This window comes from Thalassophryne amazonica, chromosome 2 (genome assembly GCF_902500255.1).
Source record: "Thalassophryne amazonica chromosome 2, fThaAma1.1, whole genome shotgun sequence".
Taxonomy (NCBI): Eukaryota; Metazoa; Chordata; class Actinopteri; order Batrachoidiformes; family Batrachoididae; genus Thalassophryne; species Thalassophryne amazonica.
The window spans coordinates 96,333,054-96,352,991 of record NC_047104.1 but is presented as its reverse complement, the minus strand read 5'-3'; the positions used below and the strand labels follow the sequence as shown (position 1 = coordinate 96,352,991).

At 45.7% G+C, this 19,938-nt stretch overlaps 1 protein-coding gene across 2 annotated transcripts in view; it reads right to left on the bottom strand.

Moving 5' to 3' along the window:
• Positions 1–19,938, bottom strand: part of mindy2 (MINDY lysine 48 deubiquitinase 2) — a 65,854-nt gene that overhangs the window by 32,534 nt on the left and 13,382 nt on the right. For both annotated transcript variants that reach the window (XM_034190101.1, XM_034190109.1), the window contains exon 3: positions 17,792–17,856. In XM_034190101.1, the coding sequence (XP_034045992.1) occupies positions 17,792–17,856 (65 nt within the window). The remainder of the gene's footprint in view (positions 1–17,791; positions 17,857–19,938) is intronic.

Genomic DNA, 19,938 nt, shown 5'->3' with positions numbered 1-19,938 from the left:
GGTAATACCTCAGTAGTGGCACCCACCTCAATAGCAGGGTGTAGTGGCTGGGTTAAGGCATGCCGGGATATGTTTAACCTTATGTCTTCTATTTTCTTTCCAAAGTAATCCAGGAAATTTTGTGCTGTAAAAGGAGAGCGAACTACAGGTGGTTGTCCATGCATAAATGTTTCTTGTTTTTGTTGATCAAATCAGAGTAATAGGTCCGCTTTGTAGCCAATAATGCATACTTATAGTCTAAGATAGCATCACGCCACGCAAGGTGGAATACTTCTAATTTTGAACAACGCCATTTCCGTTCTAGACCTCGTGCTTTATGCTTGAGGTCACGCAGATAATCACTGAACCAAGGTGACTGTGATTTGGTGGGGCGCGGTTTTAACAAAGGTGGTGCAATCATGTCGAGTGTAGTTTTGAGCACTGAGTTTAGACTATCCACACGTCTGTCTACTGACTGGGTATTCGTCAAATGTGAACCTAAGACATCAGGCAGTCTAGCTTTGAGTTCAGTCTTAGTTGAGGAGTCGATGCATCGCTGTAATGATATATAAGGTTGTTGTTCCACTAAACACGGCAGGGAAGCTGTAAACTTAATAAGTGAGTGATAAGACACCACTGATATAAGAGGCATGATGTCAATATTCGTGACAGCAATACCACATGCGAGAACCAGATCCAGGGTATTTCCACTAATGCGCGTCGAATCCCGAATGCATTGCCAAAATCCCAATGCATCCACAATTTCCATAAATGATTTGCAGAGGGGATCAGAATGCTTATTTATATGAATGTTAAAGTCACCAATGATCAGAATGTTATCTACACTAGTTGACAAGTTAGAGATGAACGCAACAAATTCATCTAAGAACTCAGAATATGAGCCAGGAGGCCTATATACAGTGACAAAGTAATACGACTGATTTTTATTCTACTGACCTTGGCAATGTGTAATATCCTGAGCAGAGCGGAGAATCAGATGCTAAAACAAGTTATATTTGTAACCAGCTAATAAGCTGTTGGGGGTTCACTGTGAGGAACACAGTGAGGAAATGTAAGACCACAAGCACAGTACTAGTTAAGGCCCGAAGTGGCAGGCCAAGAAAAATCTCAGATAAGCTGAAGGATGGTGAGAACAGTCATAGTCAACCCACAAACCTGCTCCAAAGACTTACAACATGATCTTGCTGAAAATAGTGTCTCTGTGCACTGTTCAACTATACACCGCATTTTGCACAAAGAGATGCTGTATGATGCTGTAATGCAGAGGAAGCCTTTTCTGCGTACATGCCACAAACAGAGTTGCTTGAGGTATGCTAAAGCAGGGTTGTAGCTAGGATAAAATTTTAGCATAGTGGTAATGTCGAGGGAGTGAAGTGACCGGGGGGGGGGGGGGGGGGGCTTTTGAAAATTTAAGGTAAAAATTGGCCATTCTAGGGGTACCCAAAGGGGAAAAGCCAGGTATGACAGCCCAAGTCCCTTCATCATGTCCAGAAGGCAGGGGAAGTTTGTTGAGTTGGCAATCTCATTCTGGGTTGGCCAGTACATGGCCCTCAGTGAGGCAGTCAGAGTCCGTGGACATTTTTAAGTCAAGACTTGAAACCTATTTTTATTCTCTTTCTTATGAATAGGTTTTATTTTTTTTTACGTTTTATTCTTTTACTTCTGTTTTTAATTAGGTATTTGAATTTATTTATTTATTTATTTATTTAAATTTTTTTATGTTGAACTGTTCTGTGTGAAGCAGCTTGAGATGGCTTTTGTTGTAATTTGGCGCTTTATAAGATAACATTATAACATTTTATTGAGTCTTAAAGTAAATAAACATGAAATTGGTTACTGGATCCTTAAACTCTGGACATAACCAGAAATAAAATCTGTTATAGTTTTTGTCAAAAGCATTTCCTTTCAGACATTATTATTGGTATAAATGTCTTTCCATACCTATGAGCTGCAGCTCTTGCAGATGTGCTTCAGGTCAGGTTTATAAAGAATGCAAGACGTCTCATTTTGGGAGGAAAAAATGTTTTAGTCGATTGTAGTTTTGTCTGTATTGCAACATTTGTAAGAGGTGTCATTGTATTTAAAGCGGCGATTCGTTTTGAAGTTATTAATTCCGAGTGGACTCTGCAGAGAGCAGCGCAGTTTTTAAAGCTGTGATAAAATGGAGGACGATTCTCGTTTCTCGACTGCAACAAGACAATAGTCCCAGTTAGTGACTTTAATCCACACAAAAGTGACTCGTGATATTTTAATGGCTTTCAGAGGGGTTAAGAAGCGGACTTACCGCTTCTGAAGAGCAGCGAATCAAAGAGCCACGAGCCATTGAATCGAAGCATTGCTTTGATTCACGCTTCAAACTGGAGTTGCGCTGCAGAAACGGTTGATTACAGACGCTGTATTGAAAATCGTAACGGTCCAAAATAAGCGTAATGGTCCAAAATTATAGCGTAACGGGCCGTAACGCACGTTTGCACTAGCCAGAACCCTGCTAAAGCACATTTGGACAAGCCAGCTTCATTTTGGAATAAGGTGCTGTGGACTGATGAAACTAAAATTGAGTTATTTGAACATAACACGAGGCGGTATGCGTGGCTGAAAAAGAACACAGTAACCAAGAAAAATGCTTACAACCTACAGTAAAATTAGGAGGTGGTTCCATCATGCTGTGTGGCCAGTGCAGGTACTGGGAATCTTGTTAAAGTTGATGGTCACATGGATTCCAGTCAATATCAGCAGATTCTTGAGAACAATGTTCATGAATCAGTGACAAAGCTGAAGTTGTGCCGGGGCTGGATCTTTCAACAAGACAACGACCCTAAACACTGCTCAAAATCTACTAAGACATTCATGCAGAGGAACAAGTACAATATTCTGGAATGGCCATCTCAGTCCCCAGACCTGAATATTATTGAAAATCTGTGGTGTGATTTTAAGTGAGCTGTCCATGCTCAGAAACCAACAAACCTGAGATTTTTTGTAAAGAAGAATGATCCAAAATACCTTCATCCAGAATCCAGACTCTCATTGGAAGCTATAGGAAGCATTTAGAGGCTGTTACAGGCTCAAATGCCACCGTGTTTGTCTGCAATATGATATATTTAACTGAAATTGCTGATCCAAACAACCAATGATTTATAAAGGAAAATCATGGAAATCATCAGGGGTGCCCAAACTTTTGCATACAAGTGTATTTGTTTTATTGCATGAAAAAGCATGTTTCATGTGTCTGTGTGCACAGATATTCAAAATTATATTCAGTAATTCTAGAAACCTAAAAAAAGCCTAAAATGAATCACTGTAGAACAAAAATACATCATTCCATTGTGCCAGTTACCCATGAAGGGGAAACGTCAGTTGACTATTTGATGTTGTTACAGCCCACAGACTAGAAGATAATGTCATTAAACCAAGTGCACGTCACTCCTCAATATACTGTGCAAAGAATTTCAGGCATGATTTTTTTAAAAATCATGAAGAAAAATGCCATAAAAATGACAATCTTTTAAAAATAAAGTAATATAGAATAGAGACCTGGGTATTAAATATAGTATTATTTCCTTTTCTTTTTTTTTTGGTATATCTCATCTAGCAATTGCCTTTGTGATGTCTTTCTTTTGATACAGATTCAGGAACATTGTTCAATACAGGTTTCAAAACACTCAATATTTCGAGTTAGCAGTCAGTAATTTCTTGTCAATTATAATTTCATGATTTGGCACTGACTGTTCCCTGCCACACATTATGTCTACTGTGTGGGAGGGGAGGTGATGGTCTAGTGGTTAAAGCATTGGGCTTGAGACCAGAGGATCTTCAGTTCAAATCCCAGCCTGACCGGAAAATCACTAAGGGCCCTTGCGCAAGGTCCTTAATCCCCTAGTTGCTCCTGGGGTGTAGTGGGCGCCTTGTATGGCAGCAGCCTCACATTGGGGTGAATGTGAGGCATTATTGTAAAGCGCTTTGAGCCTCTGATGCAGATGGAAAAGCGCTATATAAATGCAGTCCATTTACCATTTATTAAAGATTAAACTGAATAATTATATTGTGTGACTATCCTAAAGTTGATAATGTCACTGATTAGTATCAATGCCACCCGCCTATAAGGATGTTTATCGATGATCTGGTTGTCACCACAGGATCTGTTCCAGGCCGTCATTGGATCGTTCAGGGTTATAAAAAGTTACTGCATTGGCCATTGCTGCATTTCAAGCAAAGCAAGACAATGATGTTGGTACTAAAGAATGACAAAATCGCAGTCAACACAGATTCAGTATAGCAGCAACAAATAATTGAAGAGTCTCAGACAAACTGGTAAATTCTTTGGGGAAGGTGTCTGGTAGTTCACTGACGGACGTTAAGAGAGATGAAAGATGACTAAAAGCCATAGACTGCTGTGGTGTACTAAGGAAGTTGCAGGCTTGGGTAGTTCAGTTTGGCATTCTCCCTGGGATCCTTTGACCACTTCTTGTTTACAAGATATCAAACTCAACAGCATGGACCCTGGAATGGAAAGTGAGCAGATGGCTACCAAAGAGCCTGATGATCAGGGAAAACCACATTTTCTCACAACACTGTTCAAGTATTTGGAGAGGGAGCGCAAGGTGATGAGGATCAATGAAGTCAACAAGCCGGGGCAGGAATATGTTACAAAAGCCTAGTGGGTGTAGAAACACAAGGGTGGTCTTAGCCATGATTTCTTTGAAACTTCAAATATAAGGGCTATCATGGTGAGTGAGAAGCATTAGCTGGCTCAGCAAGAGGCGAGGTGAACAGGTGAAAGGCTAAGATCATGCAGGGAAGTTACAATGGGACAACAAGGAGCATCAACCAGATGTTTGGAAGGTGGTTTGTCCAGACATGCAACTGTAAGGAGCTGACACAGTTCTGTGGGGAACCGTCTGGAAGAGGAAGCTTACTAAAAATAGAGGATTGGTTTTTCAAGGTCAGTGAGCTGGGTGGAAGGTCAGGTGCCTTCCTGTGATGGTTGGGTGTAGGGGCTTTGTGGCCTACTCCTTGATCAAGGTCCTTCATCTGTTGTGTGGGCCGCCAGAAGAGGTACTGCTGGCCCACCACCAAAGGGCGCCCTGCCTGAAGTGCGGGCTTCAGGCACGAGAGGGCGCTGCCGCCACGGACACAGCCGGGAGTGACAGCTGTCACTCATTAATTCCTGACAGCTGTCACACATTCTTCATCATCACACTCCATAAAGACCAGACGTCATCTCCACCTCGTTGCCGAGATATCGTACTTCATTGTAGGTAATATCCTCAGCCTTTTTGTGTTTATCTGTAATCTGTACATTGTGAGTGTTTGCAGGCGTACCGGTTCCTTGTTTTGTGGAAGCTGAGTGAGTGCAGGACGGCACTCTTTTTCTCTGAGGGATCACTGCAAACACATCAGCATATTGAGTGAGAGGTGGAGGTGGCATTCCCACCGTTATTGTTACTGGGTGTACACACACCCACACTTGACTGTCTTTGTTCTCGCCAGCAGTACCAGATCCGACAGTCGGGGACGGTGATCACCTGGGAATTCGGGACTTGGCGGCTCCAGTATTCTCTGGGTTCGGTGGCGGAGGAAATCGTGTGGTTCCGGTTCATCTCAGGACAGACGTCTTCTATCCTCGACCCTGCCCACACGTCACCTTTGTGATTTGACTGTAATTATATTCTGAGGTTGTCTGTATATTCGTTGCGCATGTTTCACAACATTAAATTGTTACTTTTTGGCTCATCTATTGGCCGTTCATTTGCGCCCCCTGTTGTGGGTCCGTGTCACTACACTTTCACAACAGGATATCTCGGCCAGCGTCATGGACTCCGAGGGGCGTCACCCGGTTGTTGAACGACCAATGGGAGAGCAGGGAGCGCAGGCGTCTGCAGGAGACATGATTGGTGAGCTGCAGCACATTCTCACCGCCTTTACGGCTCGGTTGGATCAAATGACCGAGCAAAACATCCTCCTGAACCGCAGAGTGGAGGCTCTCTCCGCACAGATGGCGGCGAGCGCTCAGGGCGCTGCTGCAGCTCGTCCTCCTGCCGACCCTGTGCAGGATATAAATGTTCCAGTGGTGGTTCAACAACCCCTCCCACCATCCCCTGAAGCATACATAAGCCCTCCTGAGCCGTACGGAGGTTGTGTGGAGACGTGCGCGGACTTTCTTATGCAGTGTTCGCTCGTCTTCGCACAACGTCCCGTCATATACGCGTCAGATGCTAGTAAAATAGCTTATGTGATTGCTCTGCTTCGGGGTAAAGCACGCGCCTGAGCTACGGCGCTCTGGGAACAGAACTCACGGTTGTTATCAGCATACACTGGGTTTGTGGGGGAGTTCAGAACTGTGTTTGATCACCCTAACAGAGGAGAGACCGCTTCAACAGTGCTGCTGTCAATGAGACAGGGACGCGAGAGCGCAGCCGCTTATGCAGTCGACTTCCGCATCGCGGCTGCGAGGTCCGGCTGGAATAACGTTGCGCTTCGCGCCGCCTTCATAAATGGACTGTCGTTGGTTCTGAAGGAGCAGCTGGTAGCTAAGGAGGAACCGCGGGATTTAGATGGGCTTATCGATCTCGTTATACGGTTAGACAATCGGTTGGAGGAACGCCGTCGGGAGCGAGGCGAAGGACGTGACCGGATACGCGCCGCCCCTCTCCCTTCCGGGTTCGAAAAGGCGCCGCCCTCCCCACGCTCCACAGCGCTCCGTGGGGCAACAGCTCCCCCTGCTGACGTTAGAGAAATGCACAGGGCCAAAATGAGGAGGCTGATCCGTGGAGAGTGTTTTCTCTGCAGCTCAACTGAGCACACAGAAAAACTGCCCCAAACGGCCAAAACAACACTCGCCCTTAGAGACTGGGCTAAGGGGGGGTCATAACATTCAAGTGAGACACACACAGATTGCCACACGACTCCCAGTTACAATCCTGAGTGGGGATTTAACCCTTCAAGCCCCAGCACTGGTGGACATGGGGTCAGAAGGGAGTCTGCTAGACAGCAGATGGGCAAGGGAGGTAGGGCTCCCTCTGGTGGCGCTTCCTTCGCCAGTGCAGGTGCGGGCACTAGATGGCACCCTCCTCCCTTTAGTCACACACAAGACACAACCAGTAACTCTGGTGGTGTCTGGAAACCATCGGGAGGAGATTGAGTTTTTTGTAACTCCTTCTACCTCCCGCGTGATTTTGGGCTTCCCATGGATGTTGAAGCACAATCCCCGGATTGATTGGCCGTCTGGGGTGGTGGTTCAGTGGAGCGAAACCTGCCATCGGGTGTGTTTAGGATCCTCGGTTCCCCCCGGTTTACAGGCTAAGGAGGAGGTCAAAGTCCCTCCCAATCTGACGGCAGTGCCGGTTGAGTACCACGATCTTGCTGACGTCTTCAGCAAGGATCTGGCACTCACCCTTCCCCCGCACGATTGTGCCATTGATTTGGTTCCAGGCGCTGAGTTTCCGTCCAGCAGGCTGTACAACCTCTCACGACCTGAGCGCGAATCAATGGAGACCTACATCCGGGACTCATTAGCTGCCGGGCTGATCCGGAACTCCACCTCCCCGATGGGGGCAGGTTTCTTTTTTGTGGGCAAGAAAGATGGCGGACTCCATCCATGCATTGATTTCAGGGGGCTGAATGAGATTACGGTTCGCAACCGATACCCGTTGCCATTGTTGGATTCCGTGTTCACCCCCCTGCATGGAGCCAAAATCTTTACTAAGCTGGATCTTAGAAATGCGTATCACCTGGTTCGGATCCGGAAGGGAGACGAATGGAAGACGGCATTTAACACCCCGTTAGGTCACTTTGAGTACCTGGTCATGCCGTTCGGCCTCACCAACGCCCCCGCGACGTTCCAAGCCTTGGTTAACGACGTCTTGCGGGACTTCCTGCACCGATTCGTCTTCGTATATCTGGACGATATTCTCATCTTTTCTCCGGACCCTGAGACCCATGTCCAGCATGTACATCAGGTCCTGCAGCGGTTATTAGAGAACCGACTGTTTGTGAAGGGCGAGAAGTGCGAGTTTCACCGCACGTCTTTGTCCTTCCTGGGGTTTATCATCTCCTCTAACTCCGTCGCCCCTGATCCGGCCAAGGTTGCGGCGGTGAGAGATTGGCCCCAACCAACAAGCCGTAGGAAGCTGCAACAGTTCCTCGTCTTCGCTAATTTCTATAGGAGGTTCATTAAGGGCTACAGTCAAGTAGTTAGCCCCCTGACAGCCCTGACCTCTCCAAAAGTCCCCTTCACCTGGTCGGATCGGTGCGAAGCCGCGTTCAAGGAGTTGAAACGACGGTTCTCTACTGCGCCAGTTTTGGTGCAGCCCGATCCTAGCCGCCAGTTCGTGGTTGAAGTGGACGCCTCTGACTCAGGGATAGGAGCCGTGCTATCCCAGAGCGGAGAGACCGATAAGGTTCTTCACCTGTGTGCCTACTTTTCTCGCAGGTTGACCCCAGCTGAACGGAACTATGACGTCGGCAATCGAGAACTCCTTGCAGTGAAAGAGGCTCTTGAGGAGTGGAGACACCTGTTGGAGGGAGCGTCTGTGCCATTCACGGTTTTCACTGACCATCGGAACCTGGAGTATATCAGGACCGCCAAGCGGCTGAACCCCAGGCAAGCCCGCTGGTCACTGTTCTTCGGACGTTTTGACTTCCGGATCACCTATCACCCCGTGACCAAGAACCAGAGATCGGATGCCTTGTCCCGGGTACACGAAGATGAAGTCAAAACGGTGCTGTCGGATCCACCGGTGCCCATCATCCCGGAGTCCACTATCGTGGCCACCCTCACCTGGGACGTGGAGAAGACCGTCCGGGAGGCCCTGGCACGGAGCCCGGACCCCGGAACCGGTCCGAAGAACCGTTTGTACGTCCCACCAGAGGCCAGAGCTGCAGTCTTGGACTTCTGTCACGGTTCCAAGCTCTCCTGTCATCCAGGGGTGCGAAGGACCGTGGCAGTTGTCCGGCAGCGCTTCTGGTGGGCGTCTATGGAGGCCGACGTCCGGGAATATATCCAGGCCTGCACCACCTGTGCCAGGGGCAAGGCAGACCATAAAAGGTCCCAAGGACTTCTTCAGCCGTTACCCGTGCCTCATCGCCCCTGGTCCCACATCGGCCTGGATTTCGTCATGGGCCTCCCGCCGTCCCAGGGCAACACCACCATTTTCACGATAGTGGACCGATTCTCCAAGGCGGCCCACTTCGTGGCCCTCCCGAAGCTCCCAACAGCCCAGGAGACAGCAGACCTCCTGGTCCACCACGTCGTCCGTCTGCATGGGATACCCACCGACATCGTCTCAGATCGTGGTCCCCAGTTCTCCTCACACGTCTGGAGGAGCTTCTGCAGGGAACTGGGGGCCACCGTGAGCCTCTCGTCCGGGTACCATCCACAGACGAATGGACAGGCAGAGCGGGCCAACCAAGAACTGGAACAGACCCTCCGCTGCGTAACATCCGCGCACCCGACGGCCTGGAGTAACCATCTGGCCTGGATCGAGTATGCGCATAACAGCCAGGTGTCTTCTGCCACCGGCCTCTCCCCATTTGAGGTGTGTTTGGGGTACCAGCCCCCATTATTTCCCGTGGTGGAGGGAGAGGTCGGTGTGCCCTCGGTCCGGGCCCACCTTCGGAGGTGCCGTCAGGTGTGGCGCACCGCCCGTTCTGCCTTGTTGAAGGCCCGGACGAGGGCCAAGACCCATGCAGACCGCCGGCGGTCCCCGGCCCCTGCATACCAGCCCGGGCAGGAGGTGTGGTTGTCGACGAAGGACATCCCTCTACAAGTACAGTCACTAAAACTGATGGACAGGTTCATTGGACCCTTCAAAATCCTCAAGGTCCTCAGCCCTGCCGCAGTGAAGCTCCAGCTCCCGGCCTCACTGCGGATCCACCCGGTGTTCCATGTTTCCAGGATCAAGTCTCACCACACCTCACCCCTCTGTGCTCCCGGTCCGGCGCCGCCTCCTGCCCGGATCATTGATGGGGAGCCGGCTTGGACTGTGCGCCGGCTCCTGGACGTCCGTCGAATGGGCCGGGGGTTCCATTATCTGGTGGACTGGGAAGGGTATGGACCCGAAGAACGCTCCTGGGTGAAGAGGAGCTTCATCCTGGATCCGGCCCTCCTGGCCGACTTCTACCGCCGACACCCCGACAAACCTGGTCGGGCGCCAGGAGGCGCCCGTTGAGGGGGGGGTCCTGTTGTGTGGGCCGCCAGAAGAGGTACTGCTGGCCCACCACCAAAGGGCGCCCTGCCTGAAGTGCGGGCTTCAGGCACGAGAGGGCGCTGCCGCCACGGACACAGCTGGGAGTGACAGCTGTCACTCATTAATTCCTGACAGCTGTCACACATTCTTCATCATCACACTCCATAAAGACCAGACGTCATCTCCACCTCGTTGCCGAGATATCGTACTTCATTGTAGGTAATATCCTCAGCCTTTTTGTGTTTATCTGTAATCTGTACATTGTGAGTGTTTGCAGGCGTACCGGTTCCTTGTTTTGTGGAAGCTGAGTGAGTGCAGGACGGCACTCTTTTTCTCTGAGGGATCACTGCAAACACATCAGCATATTGAGTGAGAGGTGGAGGTGGCATTCCCACCGTTATTGTTACTGGGTGTACACACACCCACACTTGACTGTCTTTGTTCTCGCCAGCAGTACCAGATCCGACAGTCGGGGACGGTGATCACCTGGGAATTCGGGACTTGGCGGCTCCAGTATTCTCTGGGTTCGGTGGCGGAGGAAATCGTGTGGTTCCGGTTCATCTCAGGACAGACGTCTTCTATCCTCGACCCTGCCCACACGTCACCTTTGTGATTTGACTGTAATTATATTCTGAGGTTGTCTGTATATTCGTTGTGCACGTTTCACAACATTAAATTGTTACTTTTTGGCTCATCTATTGGCCGTTCATTTGCGCCCCCTGTTGTGGGTCCGTGTCACTACACTTTCACAACATCATCACTTTGATATAGCAGGCAATAAAATAACTTAAGAGCTATCCACATAGCAATGAAGATTGAGCCTTTCAAATACTATGGCTTTAGACAGAGGAGTAATTTGTTCATTTGGGGGGACCGTTGAAAAAAAAATCTATATTATAATAGCCAAGTGGCCTCTGTGTGTGTATGTGTGCGTGCCTGTGTATGGCATCAATCACAGAGAAACTGTGGAGAGCTGACATTTGCCGTTTGGTATGCTTATGTATAGTTGGGTCTAGGATGAATGCTGTGAAAACAGAAAGTTTGATAGGACTAATATTTTTGGAGAAATCAGGGATATTAACTAACAACAGTGAATAATGAATGTTGTGCTGCATTGCACCATGGTAGTTTGGCGTTTTAAATGTTATTATTGTGGTTCATGTTAGTTGAAAGTGTTCTTAGTGTTATTGATTTATTGTGTTTTTGTAGTTAAACTGATTTAGTCAGTTTAAGTACAAGTGTCATGTTGCCGTTACCATGAGTGTGAACTGTAGTGTATTTGATGTCTTCCGCTATTGTGTCTGTTTCTGGGTGTGTAAAATTAAAAGCACCTGCTTGGGGCAGAATACAGAAACAACAAAAAGCTCTGGCTCAGTTTTCGTTCTTGCTTACCACAATATATTAAAAACGAAGTGGCATCTGTGTACATGTATGCGTGCATGCATGCATGTGTGTGTGTGTAACTTTGATCACAGATAAACTGGAGAGAGCTAACATTTGCTGTTTGGTATGCTTATGCATTTTAGGTTAAGAATTAACGCCGCCGAAATGGAACATTGATAGGACTAATATTTTTAGAGAAACTACAAATATTAGCTAACTACACTGAATAATGGATATTGATAATTGCATTTTGGACTTACACACCATTCCAGCAGGAGGTGTTAAATCATCTATATATTAAAAACAAAGTGGCATCTTTGTACATGTATGCATGTATGCATGCATGCATGCGTGTAACTTTGATCACAGACAAATTGGGGAGAGCTAACATTTGCTGTTTGGTATGCTTACGCATTTTAGGTTAAGAATTAATGCCTCCAAAACAGAACGTTGATAGGACTAATATTTTTAGAGAAACTACGGATATTAGCTAACTACACTGAACAATGGATATTGGTAATTGCATTCTAGACTCACACGCCATTCCAGCAGGCGGTAGTAAATCATCTATATATTAAAAACGAAGTGGCGTCTGTGTACGTGTATGCCTGTGTGCATGATTTTATTTATTAAGTTCAATGTAAGTACATAATATAACAGTAAACACATTAAAAATACATGGGTGACACAAGAAAGTGACAAATGGCAAAACAGAAGTTAACAATAAAATAAAATAATACTTATGATAATAAGAAGAAGAATAAGAAGTATGATAATAATAATAATAGTGTGTGTATATGATAACAACCTAAACAATTTAGAAATACATTAAGACAGTAAATTAACATTAAAAAATTATGTAATTGACAGGAAATAAAAGGGTTGAATTCTTCATCTAAAAACTGGACATTCTGGACTCAGCGCCATTCCAACTCATTATAGAAACTGTATTGCCTTGTGGATAGCTCTAAATTTATAAGTGGATAGTGCTTGAATGAAACCCTTGTCTACAGCCTGCATCACTGGCAGGAGTAGTTTTCAGTAAATTTTGCACTGTTAATACATCTGAGGATGCCACAAATGCAGTAGTTCCTTGACATGACTTTTGGCCTTTGGCCTGCAACTGATGTTGTCAGGCGGAGCCTAACTTTCACCAAATCTTTTCCATCGTTAACTGCGGTACCCTCCAGGTGGTAGGTCAGCAGTGGTGGCCAAATCACTGCACATCTACTCCAGACCTGCAGTCCTCCTCCTCCCTCTTCTACTAGAGCCAACAAGAGGCGCTTTCTGCTGCCTCAACAATCCTGCACACAGCTGTCTTCTGCTCATTCCCTGATATTCCAAGTGCAGTGAGCTCCGTCCAGACTGCAATGGGAACCCTCTATACCCCAATTCCATGGGAAACAGTGACGTTTGCCACCATTTTTCTCTGCACTCATGGACAAGGTCTTGGTATTTTAGGCTCTTCCTTTCATGGGCCTCATCATGGCCTTCTTCCCAAGGGACAGGGAATTCCACAAGGACCTTCTTTACCTGCTCTGACCATATGACTATGTCAGGCCTCAGTGTTGTGTGGATGATAGGGGGAGAATTTACCAGAGGTTTGAGTGTGTAATACATTGACCTCAGGAGGAAGCTTATGTGGAATGATTCCAGCCTCCAGAGTTTGGCCCGTGAGACTCTCCTTTTTGGGAGATACCATTTGGCCCAAGTTCCCCGGGTTGCGAGTTCGACAGCCTTTGCCTTCCGTGCTTTTCCACCTGCTGCCGCACATCTGTCTGGACCATTTCCCTCCTCTTCTCCACACTTACCTTGCCCCAATGGTGAAAATGGGAAGTTCCCTGCACCTGCCACATGGTGTAGAGATTGCCATTAATGTCTCTCATCTCAAGGAAGCTTTTAATCTGCCTTACTGCAGTGTCTGCTGTCCACTTACAGCCTGTCCTTGTTGTTACCCCAGCACAGCTGACCAGTTCATTTCTGAAGACTCTGAGCAACATCGCTACCCTGCACTTGGCTACCTTGAACTCTTTCACTACAAATGAGAGTGGGATCTGGAGCTGGCCTGGTGCCCCGCTGTGATGCTAGGAGGGATGCCGAGGCAGTTCCTCGGATGTTTGCTGATTCTCCTCTCCATTCTCTCATTGGTGTCTCGTAGACTGTCAGCAGCCACATCAGCCTTGGCAGCAGCCCATGTTGTTAAATCAAGACTTGAACTTGCCAGCCAGCCCTGACCTGTCAGTCTTCCTCAGCCATTCACCTGCTTGTTTCTCAGTGTTATGATATTGTCCATGAATCCTCATACTGGGGGCTGCCTACCTCCTGCTGCAGCCATCAATCCCCTGGCCTCCGCTGCAGCTGCTGTAATAAGGAGGTTCTTCCCCATGATGAACAGGATGGGGGAGACTGCATCTTGTTACAATCTCCTTCTCCAAGACCTGTCACAAGGTGGTGAACTTGGTGTTCATGAATCCTGTTTGGGATGTGGTAGTGTGTTGAGAAGTTTGTAATAATCAGGAGGCCTTTCATGAGTTTATCTATATGTTGGTCCATCACCTCCATAAGAATTACCGTACCTTCATCATGGGTAGCATGGTGGCTTAGTGGTTAGCGCTGTTGGGTCAAAGCAAGAAGTTTGCTTCCGACCTGCTCCTTTCTCTGAGCAGTTTGCATGTTCTCCCTGTGCTTGCATGTGTTCTCTCTGGGTGCTCAGGCTTCTTCCCACTTCCAAAGACATGCAGTTTAGGTGAATCTGTGACTTTATACACTGCAGGTGTGAGAATGACTGCATCTGTCTGTATGTGTCGGCCCTGCAACAGAGTAGGTGCCTGTCCACCCCGTCTCTCGCCCAATACTGCTGGGATGGGTTCCATGACCCTTAACTAGATGAAGAGGAATTAGAGAATAAATGGATTTCTTGAAGAGTAATTCAAACTTTTTAATTTTTATCTGCTTTTCCAACAACAAATTGGCATGGTGATAAAAATGCCAACTCCTGTGGATAACACCACTGCAGAAGCAGTCTAATAAAAGCTGCATCTTAACCACTATAATCCACTTCTTCCAATGTCTGAAGAACCTCCATGGATGAAAGACTTAAAATAAATAAATAAATAAAAATAACAAATTAGAGTGCTGTGAGATGGGTCCGCTGAGAAAGAAGCACAGCCAAATTACACTCTCACTCGGCTCCTCTGAGTAAATATTTAACAAAACCTAAAGAGCAGCTGAGTGATTTCTATTTTAATCTTCACACACTCCTGTGACAATGTTTTTTAGACAGATCTATAAATAGAACCAGCTTTGTCATCAACTTGTACTCCTCTTTTAAAAGCCAGCTCACTTCATTTTAAATTTGTAAAAGGTCAAGAGCAAGAGGCTGCTTTTTGTTTTGCATGCACATAAATTTCAGACTTGCTCCAGCATCCCAAAACCCTCCCCACAGCAGCCGACCCTCCTTCAGACTTCTTATATCGCCTGAGACCCACGCACGCTACCAATACGGACACGCAGACATCCACACGGGCAGAAGCTCCATGCTCTCAGGCCAGAATCAGACCGCCATAATAACTATGAAACACAAAGCCGAGCTACACCCTTACTTTAGCTGAGCACACTGAGGACACCACAGGACTTATTTAGGAGGTCCTATTTCAGCTCAGATTTGGAAAGTCCATAGCAGTTAGCATCTGCAAAGAGACTGTACGTTATTTTATTTTTTCCCTCCTCTTTAAATGGGGACAAGTGTGACCTCAAATCATTCACAGATGTGCTGGTGCACTGACATGCAAAGGAGGAGAGGCTGAGCTTCACCCACACCATGGCCAAGCAGCAGACACAAGGGGAAGTAGGGGAACAGAAGCTGGAGTTGGAGTTCCACCTCAAACTTCCTCTTGTGGTGAGCCACACACGGCCCCAGTAACAGCCCGGAGCTGAATACAACGATGCATCTCTAAGCATCCGGGGCCATGTGAAACAACACAATGTGACACTTCCAACTCCTGTCGTTCCGTAGGCATAGTAATGAGCATCTTACATAACCCATAGAAGCAGTGGAAAAATGCTAAAATGCAGTTTTATGTGGTTTGCAATCAGCTCAGTTCTGATTTCCATATTACGGAAGGCACACCGACCTTCTCTGTTACCAAGATGCAAATTTGCAAGTATGCAGTGGAACAGTGCAAAGTTGCAAGTGCAAGTTGTGCATTTTGCATCACCACTCTTAGCTTCATAGTGGAGTAGAATGCAGAAGGATATTCTTTCGCCAAAACAGATCAAATCTAGGCTTGCATTTGTAAAGAATAAAGGAAAGTATATGCTATTTTACTCATAATTAGCTTTGCATGCTAACAATGCTAAAAGTTACCAAACTGAATAAAAGGTTTTGTGTTCATTATTTTCAAAAAATAACAAATGTTTAGAAGTATGTACACCATGCCGGTTTAAATGAACTAGGTACTGTATGGAATGAATAAAGTTGAATAGAGTGTATACTTGTGCCATAATGGGTTCCCCCAGCTCCTCCGGGGGAACCCCAAGGCGTTCCCAAGCCAGCCGAGAGATGTAGTCCCTCCAGCGTGTCCTGGGTCTTCCCCGGGGCCTCCTCCCAATGGGACATGCCCGGAACACTTCTCCAGCGAGGCGTCCAGGGGGCATCCGGAAAAGATGCCCGAGCCACCTCAACTGACTTCTTTCGACGTGGAGGAGCAGCGGCTCGACTCCAAGCTCCTCCCGAGTGACCGAGCTCCTCACCCTATCTCTAAGGGAGCGCCCAGCCACCCTGCGGAGGAAACTCATCTCGGCCGCTTGTACTCGTGACCTCGTTCTTTTGGTCAAGAGCCAACTCTCATGACCATAGGTGATGATAGGAACGTAGATCGATCGGTAAATCGAGAGCTTTGCCCCCCTACTCAGCTCTCTCTTCACCACGATGGTCCGATACAGCGACCGCATCACTGCAGACGCTGCACCGATCCGTCTATCGATCTCACGCTCCATCCGTCCCTCACTCGTGAACAAGACCCCGAGATACTTAAACTCCTCCACTTGACGCAAGGACACTCCACCGACCTGTAGAGGGCAAAGCACCTCTACAGGTGCTTTACAAGAATTCATATTCTCTTAAAAATGGCCAAAAAAAAAATAAAATAAATAAAAATAAAAAAATAGAAGCACTCAGAGAGTGCAAACCTCCGCCAAGGCCATGGGGTCACTGACGCCATAACATCTACACGCCATGGAATCATTGAACCTAAAAAAGTCTAACAATGATGTTTGCTCAGTAGTAAAAAAAGTTTCATCTGCTGTGACGGGATAGCATGTATCCTTAGTGCTTGGCATCACAGTTTATTGCAACTTGCACCTTTCCCAGAAGCTACTGTCATCTGAGCACTGATATTGATATTGCAAGTGCTTATACACAAAAACAAATAAGAGACAAAATTCAATTTATTATTCAACTAAACTGCAAATATATGAATTTTTTAACATTCATGAAACACTTCTCTAAACAAAGCCATAGGGTCACTGACCCTAAAGAGATTCCCTCCTTGGCACAGTGATCTATTTCTTTTTGTCTCTTTCTCTAAAATTGTATATAATAATCATTAGATTATTAATATATAAACAAAAATAAATTTAAGAAATATTACAATTTGAAAACAAATGCAACCGAACGTGATGACAGCTGCAACTGCTTAATGCTAACTTTTAACATTGAAAATGCCATAGACATGCTAACGTGATCCGGATCACCACTAAAATTTAATTACTTGTTCCTCTTGTCATTTCCAACCACTCCACAAAATTTCATCAAAATCCATTTTTGAGTTATCCTGCTGACAGACAGACAAACAAACAAACGCGACCGAAAACATAACCTCCTTGGCGGAGGTAAAAAAAAACAAAAGTACTACCAGGGTATGTACATTTTTAAGCACAACTGTATGTGTGCATCACATTGCAGCAGTGTAGATTTCACTGTGTATCATTATTAAAAAAAAAGAAAAATCAATAATGCTGAGAGAGAACCACAGTCACAAAATGCCTGTGTGCTGACAAGTGTCAATCATCACAGTGAAGTCAGATACAGAACAGTGTATTCATCCCAAAAGCCCTATGCTCCGTAAACACAATGAAAAGTCAGAAACTTACTTATGCACACACCAGGATACACACACCTGTTTAATAATAATAATATTCCATAGTGATTAGGCAGGCCTTACCTGTTCGTAGTTTAGCCGCTGAGCCTCCGATATCTCCTTAGGCTTGGTTTCAAGAATGTAGTCTCCTGCATAAGTGCACAAACAGACCCAGACAATCCTTAGTTATTTAACAGAGTGAAACAATTGCCACCTTGATGACACGGGTGATCAAACAAACAGCATGACAGTTCAAACTATTTGACAGAAAATGTTGTGTGAAGTTTCCCTGGAAAGTGCTCCCCCAGAGGCATGGGATAGGTTGAGTTCATGTCCACTGTGGCGTCACGGCGCTCTGTAGTCATGAGCACAGCCTGCCTCCTGCTCTGCCTCAGCCTAGTTAGCTCTGGAGACACAATACTGATTTTTGCATTGTGAATGCTGAAAACCACAGTTCTATCATCCACAAAATTTACACCTGGTTATTTTCCAAGGTGGGTCAAATAAAGAGCCAAAAGTAAAACCTCAGGCCAGAATGCTGACAAGATTAGCTGACTAACTGTATAATTTGCATGTGTGTGTGTGTGTGCATCTTCAAAATTATTTTGACAAAATGAATGCATGGAACATATTAAAACCGCTTTAAAATTTCTCTTTGTAATACCCAGTGTAGAGAAGAAAATGCCAACTTTTATGTACCGTGCAGTGAGAAATAGTGGAACTCCCTAAGCACAAACTCTTGACAGAAAATACAGGTGCTCACAGCACAGTCTGCATGAAAGTATTTCTGACTGGCTAAGATCAATTAGATGCTAATTTACTCATTTCAGTTGATGTTGTGGCAAATGAACAACTATGAAGATGGTGAAAGAGAAACGCCTTGCACTGCTGTTTTTCTCTCTGCTTCTGCGCCCTTGACATACAGCCCCCCACATTGCAATATATTACGCCCATACATTCATGATCTTGTAGATGTAATGCTATAATTCATGAAGTGCTGGTCGCTTTCTAATTTTTTTGTGAGAAATTATTTGCACGATACAAGGTTTACAAGCATAGTTTCTTAAACGGACATGGAAAGTGGAATGGACTCGGCCGTGGGAACAGGCCCACTGAATGGCATGAGCACTGCTGGATGACCCCTATCTGTGGTGCAAACACCTGCGTGGACTTCTCATCAAATTAATCTTTTTTTCTAGGGATGCACCGATACCACTTTTTCCCAGACCGAATACAAGTATGAGTACTTACATTTGGGTACTTGCCGATACAGAGTACTGATACAAATACTTAATGATACCATTACAGTTTTATGATGACTTTGAAAATGTTTTATTCATCAGTTGTTCTTTAGATTTTGACTGTGACTGCTACAATATTAGCTTTGTTTTTATTTACAAACATTTCACTTAAATCATGTTACTTCACTTTCTGACTACAACAAATTGTGCTTTAACATTAACCATGTGTTTCTTAACAAACATGACGCTGCCAGACATCTCTCTGAAATGTAACCTGTAGACTTCAGCACGACAAAATATACAACACCAATAACTGAACTGAAACTGTCCATCAGTAATTTTACTTATGTCTGTGAGCACCAGCATTGCCACAGTGACTTTGAAAACGTAACTTACTTTACTGATTACTCAATTTTAAAAGTAACTAAGTTAGATCACTGGTTACTTTATTAGGTACTTTCAGCAGCTGCTGACAACACCCTCCTGCCACCTCAACATGAAAATGATAACCAGTTTTTCCAATACTCACTTTATAGTCACCCTTCCTTGACTTCAATGAACATAAATACTTGCTTTATAAAAAAATAAAATAAAGATATCTTTCTTGACCTCATATTTTTGCTGACAGCACTGAGCAGTAAAATGTACAATTTCTAATCTACATTGTTGATAAAGGTAACTATTAAATACTTTCTAACATTTTTCTAACATTTAAATTCTTTTTCAACATTGTAATTGTTGCAGTAGTAGCAGTATGAAAAACTGTCTTCAAAATTGGACCTTTAATCTTGGGATGTGGAGGGGGAAGCACGCCCCCCCCCTTCCACCTGGATTCGCCCCTGGTTATACATCTGTGCAGGAAGAATTGACGTGTATTTATGGAAAAAGCATGACCAGATTGAGAGGTAGGGAATTTGTTTAACGGCTTTCAGCATTTTTGTACGTCATGTCATCCCCAGAAAGAGACTTTATGCGCATTTGGGTGGAAAA